Consider the following 22,477-nt stretch of genomic DNA (forward strand, 5'->3'; position numbering starts at 1 on the left):
TTTTTTGTATTTTTCTCTTAGTTTAATTATTTATTATTATGGAATTGTTTCAATATCCTCTAATGTAGGGATGGTTTAGAATACACTGCCAGGCCTCTGTGATGTGCAGTAGTCTGCCAAAATTGCATATTCCCAATACTTTATAAACTTCAAGTAAAGAAATTGCTGTGCTTAACTGTTTGTGTCTTTCAACCTCAGTGTTCCTATTCTGTAAAATAGGAATATCACTTAGCTGTCTTAAACCATGCTATCCACTTTTCAAATATTGCATCAGAATCCTTGTTCTATAATAGTAAAATGTAGATAATTGAGTTTTCCAGACACATATATTGTTCCAACGCTCGTATGAAATCAACCTTCCCTACCCTGATCACATGACACACTAGTCAAGACTTGCAATTGTGAGCATTTAAACTATCCCTGCCCTAGTGGCTTTGTCACCAGGTAGCAAACTTAATTTGAGATGCCACATCCACGAACAGGAAATTGCCAGTTCAAAGTAACTGAAGCTGCTTCAAATATACACTGTACAATATCTCTTTGGAAACAAATTTTCCACCTTCTGCACTTGGTCATATCAATTTGCTGGTTGGCGTAAAGGATCATAGTTACAGAACTGACAGCACTCTAGTATTAAAAGGTTTTAAAACTGTTGGCTGTTTCTCTTATGCTAGGAAAGCTGCAGAACTAATCTTTTGGAATTGTTCATAAGTTGCTAATGAACTTGACTATATCTGGCAAACTCCATATGTGCCAGTGGATTTGAAAATGGAAATGCTGTCGTGTATTGTCCAAATAGCTGATAGGCATCGGATTGGAGAATCTGTGTTTTAGATGAAATCCCAAAAAGTTACTCTTTTACTTCCACAGCAGACTGTAGGTAATCTAAAACTCTTCTCCTTTCCTCATTTAACCGAAAACACTTTTTTTCCTGCTAAGTATTCTACTGTGGATTTTTTGTGATTTTCTTTTCTCATGAGACTGATCAAAATAAGAAAACCTATGCCCTCCATACATTTTGAACAACGATCTTTATGGATCTTACTGATTGGACATATAAGAATTGCCATCTATAATTCCAGAAGGCTCCAAGGTGCATATTTCTAAAATAGATCATCATCTAGATGAAAATAAATTTTCTCGGGGTATGGGTTTGAGTCTGTATACTTATGAGTTGTCTTGAAGGGATAAATCACTAGGATGTAAAATGGAATTGCAAAGATTGTGAAACAGCACATTTGACACACCAGAAATAAACCTGCCATGTAGCACAAAAATCAAGTGCGTTTCAGAATTTCATGGATCCAGAAGATGGCTTTTTCTTGCTCAAGTATGAAAGTTTTCCACAAAGAATTGCACAGCACAAGACATGCCTGATCCCATTTTTGAGCTCAGGATAAAATATATTGAATGAAATGCATTTTACCCAGTTGGTTTTTTTCGCTGATGTCGTCGATCCATTGTTACTTGCACACATACACACACATACATAATTCATATTGTATTCATAGCAGAAAAGAGTCTTGAGAAGTAACAAGGTTGATACTATATGGTACAAAGCTATTACAGAATCTAATTGTTCTGCTTCGGATATCACAAAGCCTTCTCCCAGAAGCTCATGAAAACTGGTCATGGAGAGGATGTGTAGTGTGCCAATCCTGGTCAAGCATTGCTTTTATGCTATGTCCTGGATAGAAAGAAGTGAGCTTCCAATAATCTTCTTTGCCATCCTTACCACTCTCTGCACAGCCTTACTGTCTAAAACAGTAATACTTCCAAACCACACAGTAATACAATATGACAGGATGCTTTCAATCGTTCCTCTATAGAAACTGGTAATGATAGGGGAAGGAAGATGTGCTCTTCTCATACGAGGCAGAAAATGCAGGTGCTGCTCTGACCGCTTCACTAGTGTCTCACTACTGAACGACCAGGTTAACCTGCTCATCAGCTGCATACCCAGAAACTTCATACTACCAACCACTTCCACAGTAGATTTGTTAATACACAGAGGTGTATGGCTGTGCCTGCTTTTTCTGAAATTGACAATGATCTCTTTTGTTTATCCTATATTTAAAACCACACTCTTTTTATTACACCAGTTCATCAAACTCTCAGTCTCCTCCTGGTAATCACATACATATATTCTCTCCCCCTCTCTCTGTACACATATATAGTATACACATATACGGAAGTGAAGCTTACTCATTTGGTTTCAATAAATGTTTAAATAAAGGCTGTTCCACATTTCTACCAATGATAACTGGATGTTGCTTTTATCCCTTCATCTTATTCTATCTCAAATAGCAGCTACCTAACTTTGTAATTATATGAAAAAATATATGGAAGTTTTGTAGCTTGTTATTTAATTAGATTTATTTATTTTTCACAATCGAGACTCTTGGTGGCTATAGATAGTTTTCACTTAACAACATAATTGAGCCTGGAATTTCCATCACTAAATGACACAATCATAAAGAGTGATGTCACATGACTACACTGCTAAGCAACAGAAATTCCAATACTCGTGTTGCCATTGTTAAATGAATCACTGCAGGTCATTAAGCAAGGATATCATATGTACGTCATTTGTAACCTCCTGCTGGCTTCACTATTGACTTTGCTTGTAGGAATCCAGCAAAGAAGATTGCAAATGACAATCAAATGATGGCAGGTTGTTGTGAAATCATAATTGTGAACCCAGCACCAAGTATCTGGATTGCAACATGACTACAGGAACACTGTGACTGATGTAAATATGAAGGTTGGTTGTAACTTGTACTCATTCAGCACCATTGTTAAGTTTGAACAGTTGTTGAAGTACTGTAAGTGATCATTAAGCAAACCTGTATGCTGTGTGTGGTGTTTCACATTGACTGTGATGGTGACATACTGGCTAGGATTTGTCCACTCTTATTGATTCCTGTAGATGTATCCAGTCCCTTCAAGTCATTGCAAACTTTCCCACTGCCCATTTTCACGATGATCTCTGGGGTGTGGGTATGAATATGGGCTCTCCAGATGTAACAGAAGGAAGTCTGCTCTGAGTCAAGCTCAACTTTTATAGTGTCATAGGTAATAAAGGATGCAGATGAAATATTATATATATATGAAATGAAATTTGGATAAAATGTTTAAACACTTGTTTTTTGTTAGAAGAACATTTGTCATATAATGAGATTTTGAAAATTTTGAGAGCATGAAATGATTTTAACCGATCGAAATACTGTCTGTAATTGTTTGGAAGGATGATGCTTTTATGTTGTTTTTGTTTAAAAAATAAAAATTTTGCAAAAAAAAAAAACTTGTATAATGTCACCGTATATAACAACATCCACATTGTTTTCTTGGTTGTCACTGCTTCCTACCAGGATGCTTTCCTGACTGTCTGCTTGCTCTGTACCATTGGTAGTCTACTATCCAAATATAACCATATTCAATTTAGCTTAGAAGACATCCTTTAGAATACACCCAAGGTCTTCTGATGGCTGTTACCAACTTGGACAGAATAAAATAAAACACTATCTACAGTCTAGTGTTACAAACCAGATATATCTTTCCAGTGCACCGAACTTAATAACTGACTCTGAATGTGAAAGTTAAGAGAAGTTTTCCTATCTCAGCATCATTTGATGATTGCATCATTTTCCGCTCGCCCACCCACTGCGCTATCAGCCTATTTGCCGCCAAAAGAACAGCAAGTTTCTCGCTTTATGGGCAGAATCCCCGTTTACGTCACTTTTTGCCGGCAAAAAGGGTCATTCACATATGACCCTTAAAGGGGGGGGGAATCGTGAAAGGCACAGCAGCTTCAGGTAATCTTGACCTTGTTACAACGACCCAATACGCATGCGTACCTTCCTCCCTTCCTACGTCCTTGCCCATTGCGCAAAACCAGACCGTCTTATCAGACATGCCTCGAAACTCAACCTACTTTGCTAGTTTATGATAGGCACAAGGCCGTCCAATAATCTTGCTTCTATCTAGCGCCTGATTGGCCGACGTACATTAGACGAGCAGGAAGTTTGGTTGTAGAGGCACCGGTTACAAAGTCTTGCGTACCGGGTGCCCTTGGGTAGAAACGGTGCTGCTGAGAAAGGAAGATCGGCGCGAGTACGGCACCGCGGATTTCTTACACGTAAATCTCGACTTGGCCTGGTAATTAAAGAGAACCTTCCCCATCCTAAGATTGCACGTGTGAATGGAGCTTCCCGAATTGGGGGAAAGAGGCTTGGTGGGAAAAGCCGGAGAACGACTCTCAGATGCGGATGCGGATTGGCGGGTCAGGGACAGAGGGCTCGCGAGGTCAGAGCTGCAGGCTCGCGGGCGACGCTTGCGCAGATCCTCGAGAGGCAGCTCGCGGCTCCACGTGGCTGTGGAATGAAACCCCCCCCCCCCCGAAAAATGATGGTGTGTGTGTGTGTGGAATCTGAGTCCATTCTCAAGAGGGGGTGGGGGCTCACTGCTGGGACTACTGAAAGATCCAGGCCTTCCTTCCGAAAGAGACGAAGCGGACACTCCCACGCTGCCTCTTGCGGCATCTGACCTTATATGGGACGAAGAAAGGGTGTCAGGGCGGCGGCTCAACGCGGCTTTAATCTGATTAAAAATTTTAAAAAGCGCCACTTTTAACACGTCTCCGATGGATGCACTTCATTCCAGCGAGGCCCAGCGGTCAGGGAGTCTTGAAGGCAGTGCGAGCCTTAAGGCATCTCTGCCGCCATTTAACCGTTGCCCCGTATTTGGGACTTGGTTAAAGGAGAGAGAGAAGCTCGGGAATAAAATCCATTCACAACGAAGGACGGAGTAAGCAGATTTAACCTTGGCTGCTTCCTGGTAGCAGAAGTAATGGTTTCTGTGTCGATTAGAGGTCACAGTCAGGGTCACTGAATAATTTATTGAATTGATTCGGGAGTTTTGCCAGATGGTACTATGCAAGGACTTTGTTTTGATGTCAAATCAATTAATGTGCTTAATTCTGCTCACTTGCAGTAATCAGCTTAATATTTTCCATAATAATGTATGCATTGATGTTATTTATTTGGCACATTTCTGCAGGAAATCCTAAGTGCATGTGTTTACTTGAAAATAATTTTCAGTGAAAATGCATATTAGTGCATCATAAAATTTTTCTAGAAGCACAATTTCAGCATTAGAGTTATTGATCATTTAATTATTCTGATTATGTTCTTTTGAGTGTGATGACAATATGCTGTTAGATTGTTATCACATCCAAAGGCTATATTTAGAACTGGGGTCTAGGACCAGACTGAAAAAGAAAATTGATCCTAACCCTAATAATTTAGAATATAGCGATTTTTTTGTAAACTTCATTACAGTCTCCATGCAATTGACAACATGAAGTCAGAAATGCTTTTAATACATTTATTGTACTAAAGCATGTCATCCATTACGAAAGTATACATTTTGGCAGTTCACTTCTAGTTTTGGTGTTTGTGCTTCAACATATTTCAGAGTGCCTTGTATTTTGCAGTTTCTATCCATTTTTGCATATTTCTTTAATTAACCCTGCTGTATGTCTTTTCTTCAGCATTTACAATGGGAGACGTTGAAAAGGGAAGGAAGATCTTTTCTATGAAATGTGGAACCTGCCATACTGTGGAGGCAGGAGGCAAACACAAGACTGGTCCCAATCTACATGGTCTGTTTGGCCGAAAGACTGGTCAAGCTGTTGGTTACTCCTACACAGAAGCTAACAAAAACAAAGGTAAAATGGAAGTGTTACACTTACTACACAAAGCAAATGCAATAATAATGGGGAAGACATATTACCAAAGGATTATTGTCTATTTAAAAACACCCCTTCAAACAAAATGGATTCTTGCTCCAATGATAATAGTATTTTAGTATATGTTAGGTATATTTTAGTATATGTTAGATATCACCTTCAGATTTAATACACTTTTTAGAATGTAATGAATCCTAATTCTTGTCCCTTAGGTGTCCCACTTCCCATATTTCCTTAGCAACTGAGCAGTCCTCTTTAGTGGCAATTACATAATCTGATCCTTCCACATTGCAGATATAGACTTCTGTTAGTTCAAGATGCAACCCAGATCACTGTATTTCCTAACTTTATGCATTAATACTAGAAGGTGGATGACAAAAAAACTACTTATTACGTAAGATAATTGTTAGTGCAGGAGTATCTTTCACTGATGTAAGTAGCTGGTGGAATTTTACTAGGAAAAGAATTTTTAACAGAATTATAATAAAGTCCCATTATAAAGTCTTAGAACTTTTAGTTTTACTCAGCATGGTAAATAAAGTATTCTAAATTATCCCCATCTTAAAAATGGCATAAAACACAAGGAAAAAAGGTTGGGAGTAGAATTTTTTAAAAAGCAAATTGTAACCAGGGTTCTTAAATTATTAGTTCTAATTATAATTTGTTGGATACTGTGAGGCAGTTTATTTTTTCTTCATTGGTTTGACTTGCTATGGCACAATGTGAATTATATGTAAACCAACATATTACAACTGCATTGATATATGGTTAAAAAAAACTAAATATTTCTTCAGAGTTTTAAGTATGTTTAAACTTCCTTACTGCATTCGCTTGAACTACAGTAACAATACCCAATGACTGGTCTAACATTTCAGCATATCTGTCAGTCTTCTAAAATAATCCTGAAATAATCTTAATTTTTTTTCTAACTCTTAAATCTGTTTCTAACTAGTGTATATTGCAAGGAATTAAATTGGTGGGAAAAGGCAGTTCTGTGTTCCTCTATCTCTTTAAACTACTCTTGTGTTCTGTCTCTCTCTATAGATTTTAAGGTCAAATATTTGGGCAGTAAAAGGCCAGCAGGCCACCTAATAACTTGCTAAGGATTGAGTTAGATTTAGTTTAAATTATATGGATCTTTTTGTTCCTTTTCTGTTTTTTCTTTATTTTAATAATTATTATGTATAACTTTTAATATGTCATTCCTGTTTTTTATTAGATTCATATCTGCACTTTATTTTGTAGAACTGAAGGCACAATATGTCATGTGTCCTATTTTCCTCAAAGCAAGAAGAGGAAATTGGACTAAGAGAATGTGATTGGTCAGGGTCTCCCAGCCAGGTTCAAGGTATAGGACATTCAGAGTCTTCTTAGTTTTAGTTCAGTGCCTTAACCACTATATTGAATTGTTTTTATTCAGCTATTAAAAAAATTTAAAAATATGGACGCCTTGGAAAAGAATAATACAGAGATTCTGATACACGATATCAATTATTTTGAATTTAATTCTACAATGTTGTTGTAATAATGTTCTCTCATAGGTATAATCTGGGGAGAAGAGACATTGATGGAGTACCTGGAAAATCCGAAGAAGTATATTCCAGGAACTAAGATGGTCTTTACTGGCCTTAAGAGTAAGAAAGAGAGGACAGATATAATAGCATATCTTAAGGAAGCCACTGCTAAATAATGGCTATGTATTGCCTTATTTATTTTATCGAACAGAAGCATTCTCTGTGATGAGATTAGATCTTAAACTTTCTATTTTTACATACATTGTACCTAACACTTAAAAATATTACTCATCAACCAGAGAACTTTGATCATGGATGGTTAAAAATATATATTTGTTGTCATAATTTATAGAATTGTGCAATCAGGCTTGAAGGAATATTGTCAGGACAACTACATTGCAACCTGAATCATGTAATTAAAATCCTATCAATGTCTTTGTTTTGCTTGGTTTTGATTATTTTTATAAATGAATTACTGTTTTTGAAGGGAAAAAAGGGCTTTGAAGGAATGCTTATTTTAAAACATTTGGCTTCTGAGGTCTTCTCCGATGACATGTCTGGTAACTAGAAGAGTTTCTGTGCGTCCTTCTGGCCACGGGAGAAGGGGAACAGGGAGATTCAAAGCAATGTTAAGTGGTACAAAGATGCAAATCATGTTATCATTGAGTCTCAATGAGGTGACCTCTATGAAACAACGCACCTCACTGTCAAAGTAGAACTGCTTATAAGAGCCTGGCTTATATAGACAAAGATGAATCATCATTTGCAGAAACTAAAAGCAACCGCAGAATATCCAGATGCCTCTAAGCAGTGGACCAACTAGCATATATCAGTTTTTTGCATTTCAATTATTTTTATGGAAAACTGAACAGAATTGCATGTTCATGCACACCTTCTCATCTTTGGTATTGCTTCCCACGTTTCATCTCAGATGTCACCCCACCTTAACATCAATTAAGTTTTTCTGCAGGAATCTTTTTTTGTGGGGGGGGACAATGATGATTTAGGCAGTTGGGCAATAGCATAATGAATGGGAAAGAAAGAAAGGACATCTTTTTCTTTTATCTTGGCTAAATGGTTTGTTGCTAGCCAGAATATTAATCACCACATGCTGTGGTGTATGCATACTTTGAATTTATATATGTGGCCTTACAAGTGTACACTTATTTAATCTAGCTAGGTCAGGAATTAGGGCCCCTAAATATCCTTACTATTCAGTGTGAAGGTAAGTGAACTATTTCACTGGAACTGAGGAAATGTAGGAGTGGGATGGTGAATAAATCCCGCTGCAACTCAGATGTGCAAAAATAGATAATCCCGTTTGGGATTTTTTTCTGGTATGAGTTTCATCCATTCTTTATTCAGAGACAAAAGGGACAGCCAACATATGAATTGCATGGATTTGTATCCAGTGCGAGTGCTCACTGAAGGGCCACAGATGAGCCAAGTGGGTTTCATTAAAGGTGCATTTTGTGATTCTTACGACTATGACTTCCTCCCAGTAAGTGATTGGCTTTGTGTGATTCAGATGATTTGGTGTCTTCACCTGATGCTACCAGGAGTCTGGAAAGTGGAAGAAACTTCCTCATTCTTCCTTAAATGGTAGGTTAGGGAAATCTGGCAAGAGAAGATTCATTTTCAAGCTGGTGGCACCACCAAGTTACCATCCAAGTGTGAATGATGATGTATTATATCATCTGTCCAGGATCAAGTGGGCAAGTGATGTTGCCAAGCAACTATTATCCTAATCTCCACCTGGGCTTCTGCAATCAGGAGTTTTCTCTACTGGAGGCAATTGTCAGTGTGGGGAATTGTTCCGTTTATCTTTGGGCATAGGACTCGCAAATGCTCTGTTGGGACCCAAGTGCGTAAGTGTTGCATGATTCAAGTGTCAAATCAGGCCACCAAGATTAATTCTCACAGCTCAGCTTCTCTTCGGAGTTCAACCAAGGACAAAGCCAGCTCAGCATGACTGCCTACACTTTATTCCAAAAATGCAAATGCAGAGAATTATTTCAGCCATGGCTTTTTGCTCCTAGAAGTAAAGTAAAGCTAACAGCCTTGCCACATGCACTTGGGTGAGTTGCTGTTTTAGAGGCAAGAAGAGTTCTATGGGGTAATATTCTGAGAAATTAAGTGTCAGGGGAAAAAGTGCTCAATTTGAGACTAATCCTTTCCTTTGGAATTTAGTCAGAATTAGCACTTCTCTATTAACACAATTTCCATTGTGTCCTGACATAATCCTAGTGCTAGCCCCCTTCAAAACTATTCCATTCAATTAGATTTCAATCTGAATAGTGCAGTTCATGCCAATAAACAATGGCTAGTGGGTTTTCCATGCATTTTGAACTGATTGGAATTCAACTTTTTATACTTTCTAATCTATTGACCACTAAGGACAGATATGGAGATAGAAGGATTTTGTACTTTAATTCATTTTCTTGTCTAAAAGTCTTCCCATATCTCTGCATAGCATGTTTCCTATTGACTAGATTTATACTCTCAAGGCCATCACTTTCTTACTCAAGTGATGAGTACTCAAGCCTTGTGTAAGTCAGGTGACCCATTTTAACAAATCTGCTCCATAATGGAAGACAGTGCATTGCAGCCTCTTAGTTATAGGCAGACTTGAATAACAGGCTTTCCTATCACTGTTACTTCCTAAATAAAATTTAGCTTTATTGTATTTTCTTCTCTACAACTGACAGTCCCATGGTTCATTGCAAATTTGTATTCATAATAGTGTTTCTTTCCACTGTACAAAGCTATCTGCTCTCCAACAGGGCACATAATCTGCAATTTATAAGAACTGCATGAAGTCAGTTCTCAGCCAAGCTTTTTCCCACTGCATTGATCTGATTTGCCATATGAGTCACATTCAGCTCTCTGGCATGAAGCAGAAGCCACTTATTCCTGGGTTCTGCATATGGGAAGTGCTGAGGAATACCAAACGCGTCCTCATTCTAAATTTATTTTTGATTGTTTATTTATTTATCCTGCCTGTATTTTTTTTTATATAAATAAGGCAGCAAAATTAATATTCCTTCTATTTTCCACTTTATAATTGCATTTTGCTGAAATAATTCAGTCTCAGAGCCATTTGCATGAAAAAAATGCACAGCTTAAGTGATATTCTCAGTTTTAGTGTCTCAAAAACTCTCAAGTTCACTTATGCTATTTTTGTTAATATTGAGAGGGTCTGAATTAGGCCCTAAACCAAAGCTTTGAACACTGACTCTCCAACCTCATTGGCCAGAACTAGCCTAACATTCTGATTGCTGAAGTTGTACAAAACCCAAAAATTTAGAATGGAACGTGTGAAGCATTCCAACATGCTCTCTCTGTTCCCTCTTTGGATCATGTCAGGCAGGTCTCAAAATCATATTATTTCAGTCTGGTTAGTTTCTGAAAGTTAATCATCTAATCCAGAAGTGGCCCTAGGTGTCTTCAACATTTAGGAGTTACTGATGAAACACTCCTCTTTTGGGGCTGGATGACCACCAGGACACAATAGACTATTTCTAGTTCAGTAGATTTTTCTGTTGGAACCTGCCAAACTGATTTCAGAAAAGCATAGAAGGATGAGGTTCAGCATGGTCTGGGAGGAGAATGAAACATTCTGAAATTATCCAGAATATTCCATCCCAAATCAATTAGTTTTTCATAACCACATAACTACTAACCACTACAAAACATTAGATCTCATGAGAAAAAGAAGAACAAAAAATAGATAAAAAGAAGTACAATAGAACAACAGATGGAGACAGTGTCCAAGAGGGCTTTGCTCAGTTTCAGATGGTGATTTGCAACTCTTCTTGGACAATGACAAGTGACTTACAAAGGTGACTTAATAACATCTGTACTTAAGATATTGCAATGTGTTTTCCTTTTTTGTCATTAGCATTTTTATTGAGTTATAAAGTAATGTAAAATACAAAGTAAATAGGAAAGCAATAGCGAAGAAAAGGAGAGGTGAGGAAAGGTAAGGGAAAAAAAAGAAGCATTGACTTCCAACTCTCTTACAGTAAAATAAGGCATTAACATCAAATCACAACTTTTTGCTTTTTCATAATAATATGAACAAGCCATTTCTATAAAAGATCTATCTAATCGGTAAAACCCAAAGTCAGAGTTTCATTCTTCTCCACATCGTGGTCTCCATGTGGAAACAAAAGTACTTATGTTCTTTTCTTTAATCAAAGTGATCAATTTTGCCATTTTGGTCAACTAAAGATATTGCAATGCGTTTTCCATGGATTATCCTGAAAAATAACTCAAAAGTTTACAATTAGTCCAAAATGGAGTCTAGCTACTAATTCTTTAGCCCTGTACCTCTAGGGTCATGTTTCATGATAACAATTACCTTTGGATTTATCTCAAAAAGAATTGTTGAGGATTCTTACCCCATGGAAAGTGAAAGCAGTGGGCGGCTCCATACTGTACAACCTTTTGCCTTCTAAACTAGAGGGAGCTTCCATTCTGTACTTGTTCCAAAGAGTGCCATATGCCAGTCACAGATCTGGCTTATTGTAATGCTTCTGTATCAGACTTGAGTGTTTGGAACAGTAGTGGGTTTCAAATTAGTTTGCTACCGGTTTGTTTGCGTGAACGCTCGCTGCTTCTGCGCACGTGCAGAAGTGTCCGGGCGGGTGGGCGGAGCCTCCCGCCGCTGCTACTGGTTCACCTGATCCAGGGCGAACCGGTAGCAACCCACCACTGGTTTGGAAGTTGGGAAATATATACAGGTAGTCCTTGACTTAAAACCATAATTGATCCCAAAATTTCTGTTGCTAAGTTGTTAAGTGAGTTTTGGCCCGTTTTACCATCTTTCTTGCCACTGTTATTAAGTGAGCCACTGCAGTTGTAACATGGACTTCGTTAAGTAAGTAAGTAAATGGTAAAAGCAATTTATTGTTGTAAATGTATCTGGCTTCCCCATTGGCTTTGCTTGTCAGAACGCTGCAAAAGGTGATCACATGACCCCAGGACACTGCAACTTACATAAATGTAAGTCAATTGCCAAAGGTTTGATTTTGATCACATAACCCTGGAGATTCTGCAATGGTCACGTGTGAAATGCGGTCATAAGTCACTGTTTTCATTGCTGTTGTAACTTCAAATTGTCACTAAATGAACTATTAAGTCAAGGACTACCTGTATTATGTAAATAAATATTGTTTAATGGAAAAATCAAAATTGACTCCTACAGTTTATAGGAATAATGTTCTTTAAAACTCTTTTAAAATGATCAAAATAGGTCCATTTCTATGTTTTAACTGCAAAAAAGTTTTTAAAACTTATTTGTTTTTTAAAAGAAAACATCTTTTCTTCAATTATCACGGATTATGGTTTTGAAAGAAAGGGCCGTACAGATTGCCCTTTGACTCTTTTTGATCCCTTACAGCCACATCCCGGTTGACAAGACTGGCATAGCATTGTCTGACAATTAAAAAAAAAAAAATAGAACAAAACTCACTCCTAGATTGCTTTCTATAGATGTAAGAAGACAGTAGTGTTTTTCATGTTCAAATGATGAAATTGCTCAGTAAAGCCAGAAGAGGGAGCAAAGACATTGAAAAGCTCAGACCTTCAAAGATATAAAGCAGATAACTGTACCTATTTTTCCAGTAAGGTAAGATATCCAGGTAACAAAAAATATCAATACACTATTCCATTTGGGAATTATATTGTAATAGTGGAAACCTAGTTCCATGTTCCATTTTAGAAGCAAAAAAAAATAGTAAGGTGCTGTACAGTACATGGGTTTATTTTATCCTTGGAAGTCAACTAATGATGGGTTTTCTGCTAGAAGATCATGCTTGCTGCTTCTCTTGACTTCTAGCATAGGGCCAGACAAAAGAACAGATTACAATTTTCCATTAAATGCAAATTTGCACTGATTAAAATTCAGTGATTTTAAGCAGCTGTTTTTAAGTATTTTTTCCCAAATGAGTTCAATGTCCTCTGTTAGTCCCTATTGGCTTTTTTGTTGGTGAGAATATTACGTACAGAATCTAGGGATATCAAATGAGTCAGATGTGTAGGAAGATTCAAACATCCATCAAAAAAATATACTTGGCAGAGTTTGTAGGAATCATTACCAAAAGATAGTTTTAAATTGAAAAATGCATCAACAAAGCAGAATAGTTGTAGCTCAGGGTGTCAAATGAGGGGTCCCCTGTGCTCTCTGAGCTTGGTTGTTTTCTTGCAGATGTTTCATTGTCCAAACCAGGTAACATCAAATATGCATACAGAAGATTTCTAGCAATAGTTACAAATCAGCTTCAATTTTACAGTGTTGGCTTATTTGGAAATACGATGGGAGAAAGACTGGCCTTCATATGTTGCTTGTGGGTTTCTTAGAAGCATCTGCTTCACCATTAATTGAAAAGGGATAAATAAATCTAATCCCTTATGGCTCTTGTTTGGGAGGTTCATGAACAGTTCAAAACATCAAATTCATTAGATAGTAGAACTCTACTATCAAGCTACATCTGAATCCTAAGAATTGAGGCAAAAATGTTTGATATTAATATTTTGATTGCAGTCATTTTGTTGTTGTTGGTTTTCTACTCACTCTACTCTGTTAGTGTAACTATTCATGTTTTAACATGCTGAACTTCCTGATATTGATATTGATAATTGATATTCCTTCTCTTTCTTTCGTTAATCCCCCAGTTCTGTGTATACATTATTGGGAGTACATATTCTTTCTTTAATACAAATAGTTCTTGACTTACTCAAGCCCAAAATTTCTGTTGCTAAGTGAGACAATTGTTAAGTGAGTTTTGCCCCATTTTATGATGTTTCTTGCCACAGTTGTTAAGTGGATCGTTGCAGTTGTTAACCTAGTAATATGGTTACATGAATCTGGCTTTCCCATTGACTTTGCTTGTCAAAAAATTGCGAAAGATGATCACATAATCCCAGGACTTTGTAGCCATCATAAATATGAACCAGTTGAAAAGCATACAAATTTTGATCATGTGGCCATAGGGATGCTGCAACAGTTGTAAGTGTGAAAAATGGTCATAAGTCACTTTTCATTGTCTCTGTAATTTTAAACAGTCACTAAACAAATGGTTGTACCAGTACCCAAAATAACTCATTTTATTCAATTGGAGTAACTCAGGAATCAGATATAAGATTGCACTCTTGGATGTCTGGCACATAAAATAATGGTTTAATGATTCAAAATTTAAAGGTAATCCATTATAATGTTCGTGGGTAATGTTTTCTGTAGGCTTATATATGATTTATCTTATATTAAAAACTTTGGGCTATTTTGGAGTTTTGATAATGGTACATAAATATTTTAAATTAAATAGATCCCATTCAGTCAACCAGGGTTTCACTATTTCTGGGTTAATATACTATCCATAGATCTCAAGGTGGGAGAATATTTTTTAGTATAATTTTTGGTCAAATATATAAAGTTCAGAAAAGATACACAGTTATGGTCATTATTTATAATTTAATATAGTACATACTACGAAAGGCTATTTAAATTTATAATATTTCAAAATACTGGATGTTAATCTTTGAAAACCTCTTTTAATTTCAACAGAAACAAAAATATAAATTAAGATTGACGTTTGATTTCTTTGACAATTGAATGACTTTTTTTTTTTTTTTAAAGTAGCAAATCCTGCTTTGGATCCTTTCCTTCCAGCTGGCAAGATGTTATGGATGATAGAGTTATTTTTCTATCCAATTCTGTATTTCTATTCTATCCAATGCTTTTATGAACTGGAGCCCACTAAATACAGGGCTTAATTTGAAATAAATAGGCTTGGAGTCATACTGCCGTGCACAGATTTTTTAACAGATTGGTGTTGTTCTGGATTCCAGGTGGTGTTGTGATGTTAGGTTGTTCATGCCCTCTGTGAATAGTTGTTTAAGCAGCCAATACCGTTCATGTCAGCTGTAGCTTATCTACAGCCAACAGCTTAGATATCAGAAAAGCAAGCTTGGGAATCAGCAATATCTTCCCTTTCTGGAATTCTTAGCTTGAGTGACTGCCAGAGTTTGAACTGTAAAGCATAACTTTCAGAATATAAACAAACTTTACTTGGCAGATCCTGCACTATTTGTGCAATAGTATTTTCAGCTCTGGACATTAGTGGCTCCAACTTCTTTCCGAGAAGCACTATGAAACATATTTGAAAAAGTAAGAAATCATGCTCCCAAAATATAGTTCCAGAACGCCACCCTGTTAAATACATTGGTAGATAAAAGCAACAATTTTTAATTTAATTAATCTTTTGATTTATTTTTTTTTAATGAGTGCAGCCATGAAAAACTATCTGGGCTAAAAGAGAAGTGGGTGAGAACAAAATACAAATGTTAGTGATGTATCAATGTTTCATTAAACAAATGAATAAGAGGAACATAAGGGTGATTGATGATCACTAGCTACTGGTCAGATAAGCCACACAATCCTGGGAAATCTCCGTTTTTTAATTCAGTGTTATTGTATCTAAATATAGATATTTTGAAGAAAAATAATTTTGTAAGCTTTTCCTTAAAAGGAAAACACATGAGGGTTAAAACTCTTAATTCTTTTGTGGTCAAAATAATGGAATTTTTCTCATTTTGAGGATTATATTTGAGAAATATTCATAATGTCACAGCTTAGTTTCTTATACAATTAGAAAATACACAATATTCTATTAAAATTCCTTATGCTCTAATTTTGTTGGAGCTAATTAGAAGAATTTTTGCAAAGTGTATTTTCTATTAGAACAGGGGAATTGAAAAGGTTCCAATATGAAGGTTTTCTCAGACATTGTTACTATGATGTCATTCTTTGCTACTTTACCAACTTGAAAATTCTGATTTGCTATTAAGGATCTTATAAGATGCTTTTATCATCAAAGCTCCAGATATTGAAAAGAAATCCATACAAGCAAGAAAATGTAAAGGAGATGATGATGATGGCTCACTTTCAAAAGAAATAGCAAACTTGAGATTTTAATTTACTTGCAAGGGCCAGTTTCTCAACAAAGTACAGCAGAAGGAAAGAAAGCAGAAAGAAAAAAATTGCAGACTTCTGATATAGAAGGGGTAGTGCAGTCATCCCTGTGCTCCTTGATGTCGCAACATCCTTCAATACCATCAAACATGGTATTGGGCCAGTTACGGGGTCTGGGGCTGGATAGCACAGTTTGGCTCCTTTCTCCAAGGCCAATCCCAATCAATGTTGATACAGAGTGAGAGATCCAACCCTGTAGTGTGCCACAGGGCTCATCTCTCTCTCTCTCTACTCCTTTTTAACATGTACATGAAGCCTTTGGGTGAAACCATGAGCTGAGTATCATTAATATGCAGATGATACTCACCTTTGTATCTCCATCCCTAATGACCCAAGTGATGTTGTCGCTGCTCTCTCATGGTGTCTGGAGCCTGCGGGAGCCTGGATGGATAACAACAGGTTTTGGCAAGACTGAATGGTTGTAGATACACAGAATTTCAAGATTCAGGACTCTGACATCTTTAGCTCTGGTGGGCGGGCACTACCCCAGACAAACCCAAACTGCAACTTAGGGATTTTCCTGGACTTGCAATTCCTGCTCAAAGAGTAGGGGAAACTTGTGGCTGGGAGAACCTTTGAACAACTTCAGGTTGTATGCCAGTTGCAGCCTTATCTGGATAAGGAATCCCTGTGCTCAGTCATTCAGGCCCCGGTCATCTCATGCTTGGACTACTGCAATGCGGCTACATGAAGCTATCCTTGAAGAACATTCAAAGTTTCAACTGGTGCAGAGTGTAGTGGTACAGGCAGTCTCTGGGGCCCTAGACCACTGTTTAGAGAGCTGCACTAGCTACTAGTTTGCTTCCAGATGCAATTCAAAATGTTGATTATTACCTATAAAGCTCTGCATGGCATGGCTCCAAGTTACTTGAGGAAGCATCTCACCCCTATGGGACAGTCCCTCTCCACCTGTATGGCAGAGAAGTCATACTGCAAATCTCATCATTCAAGGAATTCTGACAGAAGAGCCCTCTCTGCTGTGGCCCTGGTCCTTTGGAACATCTTGTCCCCTAAGGTGAGATTGACTCCCACCCTCCTAACTTTCTGTAAGAATCTGAAGACCTGGCTCTGTTATTTGGCTTGGGGCCCTGATGGGGGAATTTTACGTTGGAAGTGGCTGATTAATAGCAGCTTACCACCACCAGCAGCAGCCCCCCACACATTCTGGTCTCTTCCTACCCATTGTCAGTTATAACTTGCACTATTATAATTTTAATGTGATTTTATATATTTATTCATATATTTATGATTTCATTTTAAAGTAAGAGTCACCATGTTGCGAGATTTTTAATTCTCGCAATTAATAAATAAAATAAAGGAGGACTACAAGCAAGAACCAACATCCTTCAGAAAACTGAGACCAGCAAACCTTAAGTTCTCAGAGGACTCCCAGAGCAAGGGTTGGAAGTATATGACTCTCCAGAAATTACTGCACTTTAATTCCCATTAACCCCCGTTAGTGATCATGCTAACAAAAGCTTATGGAAAATTGGAATTCAGCAATATCTTGGGGATCAGACATTGCTTATTCCTGAGAGTGTCTAAGAATACCCTTATCCTGCATAGCTGTCTCACAGGTAGATGTAAGCTTCCATTTCTCCATATTACAACAACATGAATATCATTTTTTCCATTGTGTTTCTAAAGCATATTAATTTCAAATTGTGGCTTCCAGTCTTTTTTGTTTCTTTGTTTCATTTTTTTTTATTTTTATCTTTTTTTCCTAAGTTCTTCACATTTTTATTTGTTTTATTATATAAAATGAAAGAAAAATAGGAAATTAAAAAAAGGAAAAGGAACAGGGAAAAGGGGGTGTGAGATTCAAGGGGGGAAAGAAAGAAAAAAGGGCATTGACTTCCAACTCTTCTTAGCACAGTACAAGATAAAAACCATCCTCAACTTTTTGCTTTTACACATTAATATATAAGTAGCCATTTCTATAATGACAAATCTTTCTGATCAAGAAAACCAAAATCAAACTTTCATTTTATATATGTATGCATGCATATATATATATAATCGTGTGTGTGTGTGTGTATCGGTGGTGGGTTGCTACCAGTTCACACCGGTTCGGGCGTACCAGTGGCGGAAATTTGGCCAATTTCGCAGAACCAGTAGCAATGGCCAGTTGGCCACACCCCCGAACCGGTCCCCCGGTTGCCATTCGCTTGCCCTGGTCGCCATTTTTGTCGCCGCCATGTTCACGCACGCGCATCCCATTGCCTTGCAAGTCCAATGGGATGGGCATGTGCGAAAAACATGGCGACAGCTTTTTCTATGGCTGCAAAGCTTGATGGGCTGGTGGCCTCCTCCCTGCCACCAGCAGCTGCAAAATCCACCACTGTTGCAGCTGTGGTGGGGACAGGGGGGCCGCTTGCCAGGATGGTGGATTCACCCTCCCCGCCACCACTGCCCTCTCTTGCCGAGGCTGCCACTACCATCTCCTGCCACCGCCGTCGCCTTTCCTTCGGAGGCGCGTGGAAGATCTAGAAGGTAAGGCCAACGCTGGTGGCGGGGGAGAGAGACTTGCTGCGCTCAGCCAAAGAGCCGCTTCGGGGGGACGTTGCGAGGCTCACTCACCTTTTGGGCCTGGCATGCTCGGCCTCGGGGGACGCCACGTAGTTGGAAAGCTTGTCGGGCTGGTCAGTCCCCTTCCTGCCAGCTAGCAGCTCCTGAAGTCGACCCGCCACCTTTGAGCTGTGGTGGGGATGGGGGCAGCCCGGTAAGCTTCACAGCAGCCGCGTGGTTAGAAAGCTTGCCAGGCAGGCCAGTCCCCTTCCTGCCGGCTAGTAGCTCCCAAAGTCGACCCGCCACCTTTGCAGCTGTGGTGGGGAGGGGGAGAGGGGACAGCCCAGTAAGCTTTGCAGCAGCTGCATGGCTAGAAAACTTGCCGGGCCACCACCCCCTTCCCCTCTGGGCTAGTGTTTCCCGAAGCCACCAGGGTTACAGCTGCATCCCCCTCCCTGCTGCTTGGAGCTTACCCACGTGGAGCGATAGCTCACCTTTCTCCCACCACCACTGCTGGGCCACCCCGCTGCTTGGAACTCCAGGCAGCAGCGGTGAGCTCCAAGCGGCGGGGGGGGGCAGCCTGATAAGCTTCGCAACAGCGTAGCCACAAAGCTTGCCAGACCACCTCCTCCTTCCCCACCGGCCTAGCATTTCCTGAAGCCGCTGGGGTTGCAGCCATGTCCCCCTCCCCACCACTTGGAGCTCGCCTGGGACATCTGCCCACCCTCCGGTCCAGAGCACCGGCCCTGCTTGCTTTCTTCCTTTTGCTGCAACAGAGCAGCAGTCTTGGCTCCAGCTTGGGGTCTCCCCCTTTGCATCAGCGCCGGTCAGCTGTTGAGAGCCCAGTCTGCAGGTCCAGAAGAGATGGCGGCTGTCTGGTGTGTCCCTGTTTCCCCCCCTCCCCATTCCAGGTGATGGCAAGCATTTAATACTACTTGTAATATTTATAATATAAAATCCATAAAAGTTTATTCAAAGCCAAAGTATTAAGACTTTTGCTAAATGGCACATAATATACTGCAATAGGGAATGAGAGGGGAGGGGAGGAGAAGGAAGGAAGGAAGGAAGGAAGGAAGGAAGGAAGGAAGGAAGGAAGGAAGGAAGGAAGGAGCTGGAAATGAGATGGAAGGAAGGAGCTGGAAATGAGATGGAAGGAAGGAGAGGGGAATGAGAGGGAAGGAAGGAAGGAAGAATTGCATGTGGCCCCAAATAACTTTTAGGAAGGGAGGGAGGGAGAAAGGAAATATTCTAATACATTATTACTAATATGTTTATTAACAAGATACATTCAAATATTAAGAACTAAACACCTTTCTTTTCTTTCTCTTTCTCTCTCTTTCTTTCTCTACTATATTGTTTTGCTCATTTCCACATTCTTAAAAAAACCTCCTAAATTCTTTAAATGGGATCATTTATAGTCAAGTTAACAAATCTGAGCTAAAGATTTTGTCATGGAGTACAGTCAGTTTTGAACAGGACTTCTAGAGGTCCTTTAGATGTGATTCCTAAAACGTGAGAGAAAGAGAGAGAGAGAGAGAAAGAGAAAGAGACAAAGAGAGGAAGAAGAGGAAGGAAGGACCACAAATCCTGGCACTAGGCGTGGCTTCAGAAAACGCTTTGAAACAGGACAGCAATCTAGGGCTGGAAGGGACCTTGGAGGCCATCTAGTCAAACTCCCTGCTCCAGCAGGAAACCTTATATCGTCTGGATTATTTTGGTGCCTGTAACAGAGAGGAAAATTGCCAGAAAGGAGAAGGAGTTTACTAGGACAAGGCTGCCATCAGAGGAAGGCAGAGATAGTCCTTGACTTATTATCACAATTGAGCCCAAAATTTTAGTTGCTAAGTAAGAGCATTGTTAAATGAGTTTCACCACATTTTACTCAATCCATGACCTCTCCTGGCTCTAACAGTCATATGCAAGCTAGGATGTGAAGGTGTGTGTAATGTTCTAAAAGTACAGAAGTTATAGTGTGGCAGAAAGTGGACTCTGGCTGTGTTTTTCCAAATGTAGTAAGTGAGATTGAATGTGTATAGTTTTAGAAGAGCTGTATGTGTGTGTGCAATATATGTGTGTACAGTATATATAGTAGGTAATGTATCTTTTTGTGTGCCTATACACACTATACTATGTAATATGTATGTACACATATGGCATATATACATAGGATTAAATAGTATATTTTGGATGTTCAATATTAGTAAATAAATAGACAGGGAAATTGTATCTCATTGAGACCTTTGAGGCGAGGAGAGGCCAGGCACCCTAACCCTAAACCTTGATGCAAGTGACAGCAAGTTGGCCACACCCACTCAGTCACATGAACACACAGCAACAGCCACATGACCACCAAGCCATGCCCACAGCCACATGACCACCAAGCCATGCCCACCAAACAAGCCACACCCACATATATATAATGTTTTGGAGTATAAGATGTACATTAGTTTTTGGGGAGGAAAACAAGGGAAAAAAATCTGCCTACCAGCATCCATCGGTATTCATCTGGCTGGCATCATGCAGCAAACAGCTTTGAAACTATTGTTATGATCCAGGTGTTCAAACGCACTTCTGGAGCATTCTTTATTTCTCTTAACAATGTTAAGAGTCTTCCAACAACTGGTAAAGCTTCACCTCCAAGCTACCCTGAAGGCAGCCTCCCTCAGTCTCCCAAACACAGCCCCAGTAATACAAAGAAAGCCCACAGAGTAGGAGGATACTCACAGGGCAAGGTTCCAAATCCAAGCCACAAGGCAGAGTCCAGGCGCAAGACAAAGGCAGTCCTCAGGACAAGAAGCAAGTCCCAGGCAAGAAGCAATTCCCAAACCGCAGTGAAGCAAAGACCAAATGCAGGCCATAAGAGAAGGGCTAGGTCCAAAACAAAAGGCAGAAAGCAATCTTCCAAGCGAGGCAAGGCAAACAGCAACAGACATGAGTCAAAACTGGGGGATATAAGCCAAAGCAACTAATTGTTCCTGGCAAAGACTAACTCTCCATGGCTTCTCCAGGTGTTCCTTGTGAGGAGAGGTGGATTGACCTCCTCCTGAGTAGCCTCGCAGTTCTTCCTTGGACTTGCGTATGCTGCACTCTCCTTGTTCTTGGATCAAGTGGACTAGACAGCTGTTCCTCATTAGAGGAGATCAGCTGCTGGTCAGCAGCTGATCCTTTACTGTGTTTGTGCAGGCAGGCAGCTCTCCGTCTGATCGAGCACCTTCCCCAGTGCTGAGGGTCCCGGGACAGTATCCTCCTCAGCTCTTGGTGTGCCTTCTCTGTTGGATGGTCCCAGTTCCAGCTCCTCCTCCTCTGAACCGGGTTCTGATGGGGCCATGGCACTGTCTAATCATGACCCTAAATGTTTATCTGCCCTTGAAAAGAAATGAATGTTTTCCATTAATGCACTTACTTTTTATTTTTCTGTTGATACTGCCCTTTACAACAATAAAAAGTGTTAGAAATAATGCTAATAAATAAAAACAACATAATAATATAACCATAAATCAGTTAAAAGAAACAAAGCTATAAATCACATAACATTTTATCATAAATATTAGCTACATTTAAAGCAGATGGGTCTTAGCCTGAGTCAAGTTGCCAATAGAATGGATGCCAATTACACTTCTAAGGAATGAGCATTTCAATCTTAATACCTATCTTGCAGAATCTAAATATTCT

At 39.1% G+C, this 22,477-nt stretch overlaps 1 protein-coding gene across 2 annotated transcripts; it reads left to right on the forward strand.

Moving 5' to 3' along the window:
• Window positions 1-4,001: 4,001 nt before the first annotated feature.
• On the forward strand, window positions 4,002-7,698 carry CYCS (cytochrome c, somatic). Of its 2 annotated transcripts, none has more exons than XM_034401938.1 (3): window positions 4,002-4,158; window positions 5,552-5,728; window positions 7,291-7,698. In XM_034401938.1, the coding sequence occupies exons 2-3, from the start codon at window positions 5,560-5,562 to the stop codon at window positions 7,437-7,439; spliced, it is 318 nt and encodes a 105-aa protein (XP_034257829.1). In that variant the 5' UTR covers window positions 4,002-4,158; window positions 5,552-5,559; the 3' UTR covers window positions 7,440-7,698. The 2 variants fall into 2 exon arrangements, with proteins under 2 accessions (XP_034257829.1, XP_087748776.1); XM_087892650.1 differs by lacking the exon at window positions 4,002-4,158 and adding an exon at window positions 4,479-4,806.
• Window positions 7,699-22,477: the final 14,779 nt, after the last annotated feature.

The sequence above is a fragment of the Pantherophis guttatus genome, chromosome 4 (genome assembly GCF_059756535.1).
Source record: "Pantherophis guttatus breed Tessera chromosome 4, ASM5975653v1, whole genome shotgun sequence".
Classification (NCBI taxonomy): Eukaryota; Metazoa; Chordata; class Lepidosauria; order Squamata; family Colubridae; genus Pantherophis; species Pantherophis guttatus.

Excerpts from the sequence above, each read along its gene's own strand:
- CYCS (XM_034401938.1), top strand. The coding sequence starts at position 5,560 with ATGGGAGACGTTGAAAAGGGAAGGAAGATCTTTTCTATGAAATGTGGA. Across the intron at positions 5,729-7,290 it reads AGAAGCTAACAAAAACAAAG|GTATAATCTGGGGAGAAGAG; the intron begins GTAAAATGGAAG and ends GTTCTCTCATAG.